General features: G+C 58.5%; 1 protein-coding gene across 11 annotated transcripts in view; it reads left to right on the top strand.

Annotated features, from left to right (window-relative positions):
- SCRIB (scribble planar cell polarity protein) overlaps positions 1 to 13,294 on the top strand; it is a 106,233-nt gene that overhangs the window by 23,016 nt on the left and 69,923 nt on the right. For all 11 annotated transcript variants that reach the window (XM_066200984.1, XM_066200906.1, XM_066200735.1 and 8 more), the window contains exons 6-16: positions 1,034 to 1,097; positions 2,606 to 2,680; positions 3,096 to 3,240; positions 3,578 to 3,696; positions 4,263 to 4,462; positions 5,139 to 5,305; positions 5,846 to 5,970; positions 7,442 to 7,567; positions 8,179 to 8,400; positions 8,862 to 9,179; positions 11,800 to 11,862. In XM_066200984.1, coding sequence (XP_066057081.1) covers positions 1,034 to 1,097; positions 2,606 to 2,680; positions 3,096 to 3,240; positions 3,578 to 3,696; positions 4,263 to 4,462; positions 5,139 to 5,305; positions 5,846 to 5,970; positions 7,442 to 7,567; positions 8,179 to 8,400; positions 8,862 to 9,179; positions 11,800 to 11,862 — 1,624 coding nt within the window. The remainder of the gene's footprint in view (positions 1 to 1,033; positions 1,098 to 2,605; positions 2,681 to 3,095; positions 3,241 to 3,577; positions 3,697 to 4,262; positions 4,463 to 5,138; positions 5,306 to 5,845; positions 5,971 to 7,441; positions 7,568 to 8,178; positions 8,401 to 8,861; positions 9,180 to 11,799; positions 11,863 to 13,294) is intronic.

The raw sequence follows: 13,294 nt of genomic DNA, 5'->3' as shown, positions 1-13,294 counted from the left end.
AGGAGTGCTGTGCAACAGGATCCTTTGGATGGAACTGTTGATAAACCTTTGCTGGAGTTTATGCCAAAATCCACTGCTGCATGCAGTAGGAAATTAATTTTCCTGTGTAACCCAGATGTTTTTACAGCCTGACAGCTCCCTTTTACTGCAGCCCCCAACAGCCTTGGTTTGGGTGGCCTCGAGAGCTGGACCTGTTTCCAGAGAAACATTGGGGATTTCTCTACGGGAGTGGTTCCTTAGGAAGAGAATAAAGCTGTTCCCTGCTGGGGAAGCGGGCAGGGCTGGCAGCTCCACCCTGGCACACAGTGAGGGGCAGCAGTCCTCTGGGGAGGTGGAGTTGATGGGTCAGACTCAGGTGTGAGGACAGATGAGCACCTGGACCATGTCATGAGGACCCAGCCCTGGATTTGTGGGGCTGGAGGTCCCAGGTGGGGTGTGTGGGGTGCTTGGGGCACAAGGCCGCGGGTCCTGTGCAGTGTCTTCATCGTGAGCTTCTGTCTGTCTGAGACATCAGGCCGCCGTTGTCTTCCCTCCCTCTTCAGCAGCATGAGCATCCTGTTTGGGGGAAACTGAGGCTGTTGGACTTGTCATTCCTCGCTGTCCCTGCAGCTGTGCTCCCCTTGCCCCCAGCCGTGTCTTGTCCTCTGCTGAGCACCTCCTGTTGCCTGTCAGTCCGTGCCCAGGTCCCTGTCCTTGCTGCAGAGCAGGCAGCCGTGTGCAGGTGTGGCTGGCCATCCCTTACGGTTTCAATCAAAGGGGGTGTTGTGGTGGGAGGGGGTGAAGGCAGACTGGTTCCAGTGGAACTGGGACTGCTGGTGCCTCTGAACCCAGTTCCCTGGGGCCAGCTCTCTGGCTTGGGGAAGGGACCAGCTCTACCAACTCCTGGGCTCAGAGGGACCGTGAGAAAGGTCAGGATTGCCCCACCTGCCCTAGGAGTTAGTAGAGATCGTGTGATTTGTGCAATGTGTGGCCCAGATGCTAACCTTCTGCTCTTTATTTCTTGTTTTATCTCTCTGTGCCCTGTGCCTTGCAGTTCACTCTCCTTCCTTGTCAAGTTAGAGCAGTTGGATCTCGGTGGCAATGACCTGGAAGTGCTGGTAGGTGAGGGCTGCTGGGGAGGGATTTGGGTGGCTGGTAGGGGCAGATCCTGCACCTCGGTGCAGGCGAGTGGGTTTCCACCCGAAATGCAAAGAAATAGACCCTCTGGTTATTTGGGGAGATTCTGATCTGCCCAGCACGGCCCCGTCATCATTCCCAGGTGAATTTTCTCTTCGTGTGTCAGCCCTTGTGTCCTGCCGGCCTCACACTTTGCCTGCCCTGCCCTTTCCAGGCTGCAGGATGGTAATTCTTTCTGTCTGGCTGCCAAGGGTCTTTCCCTTCCAGCAGGACTCTGGTGCTTCCCCTCTCTGTCCTGCACTGCCCCCAGCTGTTTTTCTTCTCATCCAGCTTCCTGCCTTTCTCCTTCCTGAGACGATTTCTGCCCCACGGAGTGCTGGGCCATTCCATGGTGTCCGTGGCAGTGCGGGGGCTCTCTCCATGGGGGGCTCAGCATGTGGACAGCAAGGGCAGTGTCTCAGAATTCAGCTTAGCTGGGGACACCCCGTGATATTCTGTAACTTTGCAGCTGTGCATTAAGCCATTGCTGGAGCTTACTCTTGGTGTTCTGGAATGGGTTTTGGCAGAAACCCATCCAAGTTGGGAGGCAGAGGGGATCGTGCAGCTCAGCTGTGCACAGGTGGACCTCACCTGTGAGGCAGGTGTGCAGCCCTTGAGCCGTGCTCCAGTGGAGCAAACTGCAAACCCAAATGCTGATTGCTCGGATGGGCTGTGAACGTGAGTCTGTCACAGCTGATGGTGCAACCGGGTCACGTTGAGTTGGCCAGTGGTACCCGAATATTTATTTTCATGTCTGAGAGGAGGAAGGCGGGTTTCTTCTGTAAGGCCAGAATGTCCAACGCCCTAGAATCATGGAATCATTTGGATTGGAAGAACCATCGGAGACCGTTGAGTTCAACCACTCTCCCAGCACTTGCCAAGGCCACCACTAACCCGTGTCCCCAAGTGCCACATCCACACGGCTGTTAAGTCACCCCAGGGGTGGGGACTCCACCTCTGCTCAGGGCAGCCTGTGCCAGGGCTGGGCAGTCCTTTCTGGGAAGGCATTTCCCCAGGATCCAACCTGAACCTTCTGTGGCACAGCTTGAGACCATTTGCCTTTGTGCTGTCCCTTGTTCCCTGGGAGCAGGGCCTGATCCCCACCTGGCTTTGTCCTCCTGTCAGGGAGGTGCAGAAAGCAAGATCTCCCCTTTTGCCCCAGCTCCCTCAGCTGCTCCCCATCAGATCCGTGCTGCAGGTGTAGTTCTTGCCTCGCCTGCTGGCACAGTCCTGCTGTTGCCGTCTGTGTTGGAGCTGCTGCGGCTGGGGGCCAGCCCAGGCACTCCCAGGCGCGTGTGCTGCTGTCCCCGATGATCCGTGCATGGTCCTGGCAGGGCTGAGAGGCAGGACAGTGCCTGGCTTTGCAGAGAGCGGTGTGTTTGCAGCAGCTCCTGCCTGTCCCTGGGAGGGACCGATGTCACTGATGTCACCCCTGTCCTGTCTCCTGCAGCCGGACACTCTGGGCGCGCTCCCGAACCTGCGCGAGCTTTGGCTCGACCGGAACCAGCTCTCGGCGCTGCCACCCGTGAGTGTCTGTCCAGCAGCATCCCCCTGTCCCTGCCCCTGTCCCTGTCCCTGTCCCTGTCCCTGCCCCTGCCCTGTCCCTGTCCCCTGCCCCTGTCCCTGCCCGTGTCCCTGTCCTGTCCCCTGTCCCCTGTCCCCTGTCCCTGTCCCTGTCCCTGTCCTGTCCCTGTCCCTGTCCCTGTCCCTTGCCCCTGTCCCCATCCCTGTCCCTGCCCTGTCCCTGTCCCCTGCCCCTGCCCCTGCCCCTGTCCCTGTCCTGTCCCTGTCCCCTGCCCCTGTCCCATCCCCTGCCCCTTCCCCTGTCCCTGCCCCTGTCCTTGTCCCTGTCCCCTGTCCCTGTCCCTGTCCCTGTCCCTGTCCCTGTCCTGTCCCTGTCCCTGCCGGCCCCTGAGCCACGGGCTCCCTCTCTGATGCAGGAGCTGGGCAACCTCCGCCGCCTGGTGTGCCTGGACGTGTCTGAGAACAAGCTGGAGCAGCTGCCCAACGAGGTCAGCGGGCTGGTGGCGCTGACGGACCTGCTGCTGTCCCAGAACCTGCTGGAATGCATTCCCGATGGGATCGGTGAGTGTTGTGGGATGGGGAGCGCTGCAGGACTTCGCTGCCTGGCAGCGCTCCTGGAGGAGCTTCAGGAAGGAGTGTCTGTGGCAGGGATCAGGGATTCGTGGGCACTCACCGAGAGCAGAAGCAGGGGCTGGTGCAGGTGAGCAGAACTCTGCAGGAGAGTTCAGGTGGTTCGTCTGCGTCAGGCGTGTGTGAGGCCTGTGAGCGGCCTGGCGGGAGGAAAGGCAGAGCCTCCGTGGTTGGGTTGTGTGATCCTTGACAGGATCACAGCCAGGGCAGCGTAGGGCAGCGTCCTTCTCTCTGGCACAGCTCACGCCTACCTTGTCGCCCCGGCCAGGTCAGCTGAAGCAGCTCTCCATCCTCAAGGTGGACCAGAACCGGCTGACAGACATGACAGAATCCATCGGGGACTGTGAAAATCTGTCTGAGCTCATCCTGACCGAGAACATGCTGACGGTGAGTGCACAGCAGCCGGCTGCCTCTCCCGGGCTCTTCATTGCAGGGAGCTGCAGGGATCCCTTCCCATCTTCTGCCCTCCCAGCTGAATTCCTGAGCATTTCACCAAGTTCACAGACGTTTGGAAGCTGCTTTTTCTCGCTGATTTTTCCCCTGAAATATTCTCTGGGATAGCAGGGATGCCGCCCATCCCAAAGACCATCCCGGCTGACAGGTGCAGGACCACATCACAGGCGGCTGCGTTGGTGAGGGGTTTGGGATGGTGTGGCAGAGAATGGCCCCGCTCCAAACCGCCCGTGATTCGATTGCTAAAACACAGGGGTTGGGAATGGGCAGATAAACGGAAGGGAAGGCTTCACCAGCGGTGGTTGGAGTGTGCTGTGCTGAGGGCAGGAGTTGGCATGGATCAGTCTGTGAGGGAAAACCTGTCCCAAGGATGTCCCGAGAGCGTTATCCCAAATCCGTCTGTTGGGATGGAAGACAGCTTCTTCCCCAGACCGAGGGCTTTGTGCCTTTTGCCTGTGCTGCCCTTTCCTCCTGCAACCACTGCCTTGGCTCCTTCCCAGGCCTTGCCCAAGTCCCTGGGGAAGCTGGCCAAGCTGACGAACCTGAACGTGGACCGGAACCGGCTGACGGCGCTGCCGGCGGAGATCGGGGGCTGCGCCAACCTCAGCGTCCTGTCCCTGCGCGACAACCGCCTGGCCCTGCTGCCCCCCGAGCTGGCCAACACCACCGAGCTCCACGTCCTGGACGTGGCTGGCAACAGGTCAGCGGGCTGGGAGGCTGCTGAGGGGGACGTGCTGCACCTGTGTGGGCACCAGGATCTGGAAATCCACACACCTGGAAAAGCCCAGGCCGGCTGCTGAGGGCTTGAGCTTTGCCCATGAGCCCCTTCTCTGTGTCACCTGAACACGGGGCAGAGGTCGGGCAGAAGTGTGAGGGCATTTCCTCGTGTGTGAAACAGAGGTCAGGGGAGACCCCCGGTCGCCGGCTTCCTTTCCTTTCTGCAGATTTTGTGGGTTTGTGCCATTAGTGCTCAGCTGGCGGGTGCCAAAGCCTCGTTCGTGATGTGGAGGTGCCTGGGAGCTGTTCTGGAAGGTTCTGTAGTTCTGTTCGCTGGGGTTGCTGCTTTTGGGAGCAGCTGAACACGGACCAGAGGTTCTGTAGGGAACATTCTCTACGCTGGTCTGTGGGAGCTTTGTTTTTCTGTCCCTAAACCCCTCCACACCGTTGGAGGGGGTTGTCTCCTGCTGAAGGCTGGTGAGGACGGGCTTTTGGAGCCCAGTCCACAGCCATGGACATCAGCTGTTCCAGTGGGCAGGACTGAGGGACCCACAGCAGCCTGGCTCTGTCTCTCTCTGCTCAGGGGGCAGTCTGGAGCTGAGGTGAAGCTCCTTCCTGACCAGGTAAGTTTAACGAGCAGTCGTTGTTCTCTTTTGCAGGCTGCAGAACTTGCCCTTTGCTTTGACAAACCTTAATCTGAAAGCCCTGTGGCTGGCAGAAAACCAGTCGCAGCCCATGCTGAAATTCCAGACCGAGGACGATGAAAAGACAGGAGAAAAGGTTCTCACTTGCTACCTGCTCCCCCAGCAGCCCTCTCCCAGCCTGGGTAAGAATCTGCATCACAAGCACGGGCTGCAGAGCCTTGTCCTCTGGAGGGGGCTGAGGCCCTGAACCTTCTCTGCTGGGTTGGGCTGTCCCTTTCTGTGATTCCTGTAGCAGATCCAGGCTCTGGTGTGGCCGGGACACCTTTCCCAGGCAGTGAGTGTTAAAAGTGAGGAATTGCTTTCTGCCAGGAGACAAAGGCCCTGCGGCCTCATCTTTGAGTGTTCTGCTTGGATCTACTGACGGGGCAGTTAATTTCCCTTGTCCTGTCAGCATGGTATTCCTGCCTTAATTCTGCCTTTTTCTGCACCTACGGGGTAAGGAGTGCTGGAGCTGAGGCATCATTGCCTTCTGTAGAGGCTGCTGTAGGTCTGGGGGCAGACGAGCAGAAGGTGACAGGATGCTGAGCCTTCGTCCTCAAGGCCTCTGCTGCCACGGGCAGATACAATGGAAGTGCCCTACTGGGATAAGAACTGACTTCCATCTAAGTCTACAACCCTGCTCTTCCCGAAAGGAGCTCCCACTGCGTTCTCTTCCTCCCCAGAGAACCTCCTGCAGAACAGCGTGGACGAGAGCTGGACGGACACCAATCTAAACAGAGTCAGTGTGATCCAGTTCCTGGATGAGCCTAAAGGGGATGATGACGAGGAGTCTGGAGCTGAGAGACGAGTAAGAAACCCCCGGAGGTGTTTTGGCTCCCTGTGGAAGCACAGGGGCAAACTAAGCTTTCCGAAGATGGGGAGCTGCTGTGGTGTCCGTGTTTCACCCTGTGACACTACTGTGCAAGATTTCCACAGCCTGGAGGTTCTTTGGTGCCCTCAGGACCTAAGCAGGAGCAAAAGGGAATGAATTCCCTGGGAGCCGTGGTGCAGGGTCGTATTTTGAGGCTCTTCTGTGGCAGTGGAGCACTGATGTGCCCAGGGAGCACTCAAAATGTCCAGAGATGCCAGGAGAGCACTGTCAGGGCGGGGTTTTAGCTCAGCCCCACCATGGGGAAAGGCTGCCCAGCCAAACCCTCCCCGTCCCTCGTGGCTTGGAGGCAGTGCTGCCCATGCTGTGGAGTGCCCTGTTAGTAAAGTACTAAACACTGTAGGCAGCCTCAAAACCTGCAAGAGGTCCTTGTGCTTCCAGTGCAGAGGCAAAGGCCAGCACAGAAGTTTTCACAAGTGCCCTGAGGGTTTCAGTCTCTTGCAGGACTTTATTTCTTTCTAGTTTACGGAAAACCGTTCCTGGGATCCGATTCCTTCTAATGAAAGGTGTTTGCAGCCGTCCTGGGAGTGTGTGTGTGCTGCTGGCATTGGGAGGTTTGGGGGTTTCTTTGAATTGTTTTTAATATTGTTATTAGTTTAAGAATGCTGGTTTTCTTGACTGTCTACCTGGGATGGAACTCAATAAGCAGCACCAATTCTGCTGCATTTGGGCTTGGCAGACCTGTTAAATCCGGAGGGATTAGGAGGGTATCCCAGGATTTCTCACCTGCGTTCTGGAGGAGTTTCTGTGTCGATAGTTTTTCATTTACTAAGCCTGAAGCAGCACTTTAAACTTCCCAACTCTTATCATTCTTCCAAACCCATTATCGGCTGGAGAGCGGGATGATGTCCTGAGATGTCACTGTTGGACATGAAAGAAAGATGAAAGACTCTAAATATTTCAGAAGGCAAAGAGCATAGAAAAAAGGCTTTTATTGTCTAATTCTTACCACCTTTTATAAGGTGTTCCAATACAGACTTACCATGATTGGGGAATAGAAGCAACACCTCTCTGATCCCCTCGGTTAAACCAGAGAAACAGCGAAACACCACCCCGAGAAAGATTGGTTTGAGGAAGGAGAGTTGTTTGCCAGGATTGTTCTGAGAAGAAACTTCCTTGAGAAATTTTTCTTTGGGGGAAAAAGTCAGCAGCTGCCAGCAGGCTGAAATCTCTCCGACCCAGAAATATCAGGCCCACGCTGAGAGAGCTGCCAGGGTTCCCTGCCTCTGTTCTTTGCCCTTGCCAGCTGCGTGGAGCAGATCCGGCTGCAGGGTGTGTTGGGGCTCTGGCTGTCTGCGGAAGGTGTTAGTTACCTGCAGGGGCTCGTTCCCGAGGCCTGGCACGGTCTGCCAGGGCTGGGATCCCCGTGCTGAGGGTGTCACTCTGGCAGGGGCTGCAGCGCCGAGCCACGCCTCACCCCAGCGAGCTGAAGGTGATGAAGAAGGTGATCGAGGTGCGGCGCAGCGAGGTGAACGCGGCAAAGGCCGACGCCAACCCCAGCTCTCCCAACTCCGAGGTGAGGGCTGGTCGCTGGGGAGCGGATTGCCACAGGGAGTCGTGAAATGGTTTGGGTTGGAGGGAATCTCCCACGCCGCCGAGTTCCACCTCCGTGCCGTGGGCGGAGACGTCTTCCGCCAGGAGCGTGCGGCATGTGTGGGAGATGGGGAGGTGGAAAGGGCTGGCTTTGGGAAGGATTGGGAGGGGCTGAGAATGGATTGCCTGGGGAGGTTGGGAATCTGCCTCGAGATGTCATGTGAAACAGAGCAGGAGGTAGAACCAGGAGACAGAGAGCAGTGTAAGGGGAGTTGTGGGTGTCCGTACCAGTCTTGTCACAGCGCAGGCCAGAGGGAGAGGAAGAGGAGGCTCTGACATTCCCAGTAAAGAATGACGGGAATAGAGCACCTGGAGGAGGCACCTTGCTGCCCGGGTGGGAGCTGAGAATAAATGCCCACCCAGGAGGTGGAGCAGGATGGACCCAGGTCACGTGGAGGGAGCTCAGGAGGGGAAGCTGCGGGCAGCCTGAGGAAAAGCTGGTTCTGTTGGTGCTGGGCCCTTCACTCCGGCCAGCCTGCGTGGCTCCGTCTGCTGCTCTGGGCTCCACCCCGACCATCACAACCCTTTTCTCAGGAGAAGAGGCTGAGCTCCACGTCGAATCGCAGCGAGGACTCGCACCTGTCCGCCAGCACTGCCTCTGTGGACTGCCGGGCCGAGGAGAGGGATCGGGGCTGGCCCAACGGCGCCGTGCCCGACCTGCGGGAGCCGGACAGCGACGGGAGGCCCAGAGCGGAGGAGGAGCGCAGGGAAGCTGCCGACCAGGAGGAGGAAGATGTGGAGGTGGAGTACAATGAGGTAGGAGCCTGGGAGCTGCAGCAGGGTCCTGAGAAAAGGTGAAAGGACCTGGAAGTTTTCAGAGGAAGTGGGAAATAGGCACGCAGGTGAATGGATGTGGGGTTTGGGCATCGCTGGGGGCAGGGCAAGCGGAGGCTGGGGCAGCACGTGGGAGCTGCACACGTGGGAGGCTGGGCTGGACAGTGTGGGAGCCAGGCAGGCTGTGGGAAAACGGGTGACCGTGAGAGGTTTGAATGCCCTCCATCCATCCCTGGAGCTGACAGGCGTGTCTGGGGAAGGCGTGGCTGTGGGAGAAGGCAAGGCTGGGGACATGGTGATACATTCCTGCGTTTTCCTGAGAGCACAGGCAGTGACACCGGCTCTGCCTGTGCCGGGAGAGGGGCCACGGGGACAGCAGGTTCTGTGCTGCCACCCCTCTGTCCCCTGGGGCTCACGGCGTGTCTGGGGCTCTGCTGTCGCAGCCCACCGTGCACTTCGCTGAGGACACGCTGATACGGAGCGAGGATGAGGATGAGGATGAGGAGCGACCATTCCCGGTGGAGAAGCAGAGGCTCATCCGCAAGGACACGCCCCATTATAAGAAACACTTCAAGATCACTAAACTGCCCAAGCCGGAGGCAGTGGTGGCACTTCTGCAGGGGCTGAGCAGTGATGGGGTTCCCAAGGAGGATGAGGAGCTGGGAGGCTGCAATAATAACGCAGAGCCCAGGGATCAGGAGGAGGCGTGGGATGAGGATGACAGAAAGAACGGAGCTTTGTCTGCTCAGCCCTCCGTCAAGGTAAGGTCTTGTGGGGAGGGGAGGTCGGGGGACGCAGACCTGCCCTCTGCTCCCGTGGCTGAGCTCGGTGCGGTGCTGATGAAACCACTGGCACGAGGCTCCAGCACCTGGGGATGTGCTGAGGGTGGGAGAGCCGAAGGTCACGGGGGGGCTGCCAAAGGGCTGAGCTGCTGTGCCCGACACCTTCGCTGTATCCAGGTCCTCACACTGTCCCCGTTCCGCGCGCTGTTCCCTGTGCTGCAGGGACAGCTCTCTGTCTCATCACCGGTGGGTTCTGCTGTTCCTTCCAGCCTCCTCCTCACTTGCTGGTTGTTGCTGCTGGTTCGTGGGAGGATGAGCTTTATCCCTGTGCGGGTTCAATCTTTGATGTTTGGGGCACTGGCACTTGTTGGCACCGTGTTTCCTGGGGCATGTAAGTGCAGCCAGGAGTGTGCCCTTGGCCTGGGCTTCCACCCAGGCACAGCCTGATGGAGGGTGCACGGGGATTGAGCGGAGCTTGTGCAGTGAAGTTTTGACCTTACTGGTTATACTGGGGCCCGAGAGATGGGGCGTCCTTGGCTCTCCTCAGCTCAACCACTGCGTTTGGTGAGGGACACGCAGAGGTTCCTGCTGGAGGAAGTTCCTCACAAGGGAGTGGAAACACAAGGGTGAGGGACACTTCATGAGGTCAGCCCAGTTCTCACCCAGGCTGGTTTGAGGCGTTTGAGTTGTGTTTGGTGGGCAGAGGTCAGGATGTGGCCGAGTCTCCGTCGCAGTCTGACCTCAGCAAATCTCGTGGGTGACTTGGGGGGTTCTGGACGTGGAAGGTGCTGGGGTAAAACCTTCAGCTGTAGCTGCACACACTGTAGGGTGCCGGGATCATTCCCATCCCTGCTGGGGCTCGGGTTGTCCAGGGAAAGGTCCTTTCCCTCGGGGGGTGCTCACCTTGCTCTCTTTGAGCCAGTGCAGCTCATCCCGTGCTCCCTGGGGCTGAGGCCAGTTTTCCCCCTGCTGGAGAAGTTCCTCGGGAGGAGTGAAGGTTTGAGTTTGAGCTGTTCAAATGACGGTTTGAAGCTGTCCCAAGTCCCCTTGATCCCAGACCTGCCACACCTGGGAATGCCCTCACCCCCAAAGGTTATTTTGGCTGAGGAGACAGTGACCCGCTGGCAGAGCCCGTGATGCCTGTCAGGGGTGGGGCACTTGCCAGAGATTTCCCTGGCTGTCAGCTAAGCCTTCTGCTGGGATCAGTTCTCCTTCCTGTGGGGCTGCGTTGGACGCCTGCTCCGTGAGGACATTTATTATCTGCCTGCTGTTGCATTCCAGGAGAGGGGAGGTCGGGAGCAGTGTCCCTGTGCAGGGAGGTTTGTGCAAGAGGTGCACTGAAGGAGGAACCAGGACAGGCTGTGCAGGAGGCTGAATCCTAAAACCAGACGGTTTTGTTGCAAGGCCGGTTGGTTTTCAGAAGAAATTTCCTGTGCTTGAGAGCAAGATCCCAGGTGTCTGTCAGGACGTACTTTTTCACCAGGGAAAGGGGTTGGGGCAGTTGTGTCTGGGACTGTTATTCCTGTGCAGCAGCTTGTGGCATCACGGGCCCCTTGGTTCTTTCTCCTGTGTGTAATCCTTCCTCCTTCCCGGAGTGACCTGCTGTGGAGGGGATGGGGTCAGCTGGTGCTGCTCAGCTCAGGGCCTCAGGGTGCCAGCACGACCAAAACCTGGCCTAAGGGGTGCCAGACTTGGCACTGGGAACCCATGGGCAGCCCTGGCACTGCTGAGGTGCCAAGCAGGAGTGGGGGCTGCTCTGCTGCTGAGGGGTCTGTTCTGGAGCTGTGCTGTGAGTGGGCTCGGCTCTGGAGGTCAGCAGTGACCCAGGAGCTGTGGAGGTCAGCAGTGACCCAGGAGCTGTGGAGGTCAGCAGTGACCCCAGGAGCTGTGGAGGTCAGCAGTGACCCAGGAGCTGTGGAGGTCAGCAGTGACCCAGGAGCTGTGGTGGTCAGCAGTGACCCCAGGAGCTCTGGAGGTCAGCAGTGACCCAGGAGCTCTGGTGGTCAGCAGTGACCCAGGAGCTCTGGTGGTCAGCAGTGACCCAGGAGCTGTGGTGGTCAGCAGTGACCCAGGAGCTGTGGAGGTCAGCAGTGACCCAGGAGCTGTGGAGGTCAGCAGTGTCCCAGGAGCTGTGGAGGTCAGCAGTGACCCAGGAGCTGTGGTGGTCAGCAGTGACCCAGGAGCTCTGGAGGTCAGCAGTGACCCAGGAGCTCTGGAGGTCAGCAGTGACCCAGGAGCTGTGGAGGTCAGCAGTGTCCCAGGAGCTGTGGAGGTCAGCAGTGACCCCGGGAGCTGTGGTGGTCAGCAGTGACCCCAGGAGCTCTGGAGGTCGGCAGTGACTCTGGGCTCTGGATTGTCTCTGGAGCTCTGGAAGTCACCAGTGGCCCCAAGAGCTGTGGAGGTCAGCAGTGACCCAGGAGCTGTGGAGGTCAGCAGTGACCCCAGGAGCTCTGGAGGTCACCAGTGACCCCAGGAGCTGACCAGCTCCGGCGTGGCGTGCCTGTGTTGGGTGGTGGTGGTGGTCGTGGTGGTCGTGGTGGCGGGTTTGGTCGATGCTCCACTAATCCGCATGCCTCTTTGCTGGTTCCTGTCCTAACAGGGGGTGTCGTTTGATCAAGCCAATAATCTGCTGATTGAACCTGCTCGCATTGAGGAGGAAGAGGTCTGTACCACTCCTACTGTTCTCTCTCTGCCCAAAATCATCCAGCCTGCTTGATTTGCTTCCCAGCCTCACCCGTTGTCGTAGGGGGAACTCTGATCTCTCGGGGTCAAGTGGCTTCTGGACCTGGCTGATACAAACACGATGATTGTTTCCTCCTTGCTTTCCCCTTTTCCTCCTTTCCCGTCCCCGAGGTGAGAGTGGCTGCTGCAGAGCAGGAGTGAGATGGAAATGAGGTGGGAAGTTCAGTTCCTGTTTGCTGTGTGCTGATGGAGAAGTGGAGGTAAACAAGTGGATATTTCTGGACACGTGGGTTCCCCTGGAGGAGCAGAGGCCTCAGGAATCAGCTGGGTGCTGTGCGCTGACCCTTTGATGACAGGAGGAGGAGGATCTCGCTCAGGGCACTGGGGAAGGGGGACTGGGGCCAGGGATTTGTGCATCTCCTGAAGCCTCCCCCGAATCCCGTCAAGGTTTATCATGCAGCACCCGGAGGCGTCAGGAAGGGGCAGGTGGTGTCCAAGGGACCGCACCGCCCTTGGCGCGGGGATGCCGAGTGTGCTGAGGGTTCAGATCCTGTGGCTGAGTGCCTGGCTCATGCTCTGGCTGTGACCGGCTTCCTGCGTTTGTCTCCAGGTGTTCAGTGCCTGACCCGTGGGGTCGGCCCCTCCCTGCAGGCAGGTTTCCCAGGAGCAGCAGCCATGCTGGCAGCTTGCACAGACATTCCTCCCCTAGGACAGCTGGTGCAGGGCCCCCAGACCCGTGTGCTGCCTGGGAGTGTTGGCCTGGGGGTCTCTGAGAACTTGGCTCTGCTGTCCCCTCAGGTGTAAAACAGATTTTCCTTGGTTCTGGAGTGAGGCTTTCCAGGAGGGAGGAGACGAATCCTTTCCACCCAGGCAGAACAGGAGCTGGCTGGTCAGGTGTGGTCCCTTCTTAGTGGATCCTGAAGATTTCTCCGTCTTTCTCCATCTCTAGGTCCCTGAAAACCGCGTTAGTATTTCTCGCATTTCTCTTTTGTAAAAATCTTCTGATCCTGGAGGTCTTTCCCAACCTCAGTGATTCTGTGATTCCTGGGTGAGGCCCCAGGTTGGCTCTGGTGTCCCCTCAGCACTGATCTGTTCCCGTACTGTGGGGAAGAATGTGGTTGTGCAGCTCCCAAGGATCAGCGTGCTGGAGGTCCCCCAGGTTGCTGGTGGCATCTGAAGTCACGCAGGAGCAGACCAGCTTTGGGAAGCTGATTTGGAATATTTGATTGTCCTGCAGCTCTGGGGAGTGCTCAGCAAGGAACCTTCCACGAGACCAAGTTGCTGCAAGCCCTGACCAGCCTGTCCTTGGACGCTTCCAAGCAGCATCTGCCTGCTGTTTCCCGGGATGATTCCTTCAGGATCAGCGGGCTGATGGAAGGGAGCAGAGCAGAGAGCCTGGTGCCCCTGAGCAG

Source organism: Chamaea fasciata, unplaced genomic scaffold (assembly GCF_029207755.1).
Source record: "Chamaea fasciata isolate MVZ Bird 193981 ecotype frontalis unplaced genomic scaffold, bChaFas1.0.hap1 SCAF_1, whole genome shotgun sequence".
Lineage (NCBI taxonomy): Eukaryota > Metazoa > Chordata > Aves > Passeriformes > Sylviidae > Chamaea > Chamaea fasciata.
Note: the sequence above shows the minus strand (reverse complement) of the source record. Positions and strands in the feature narration are given on the sequence as shown.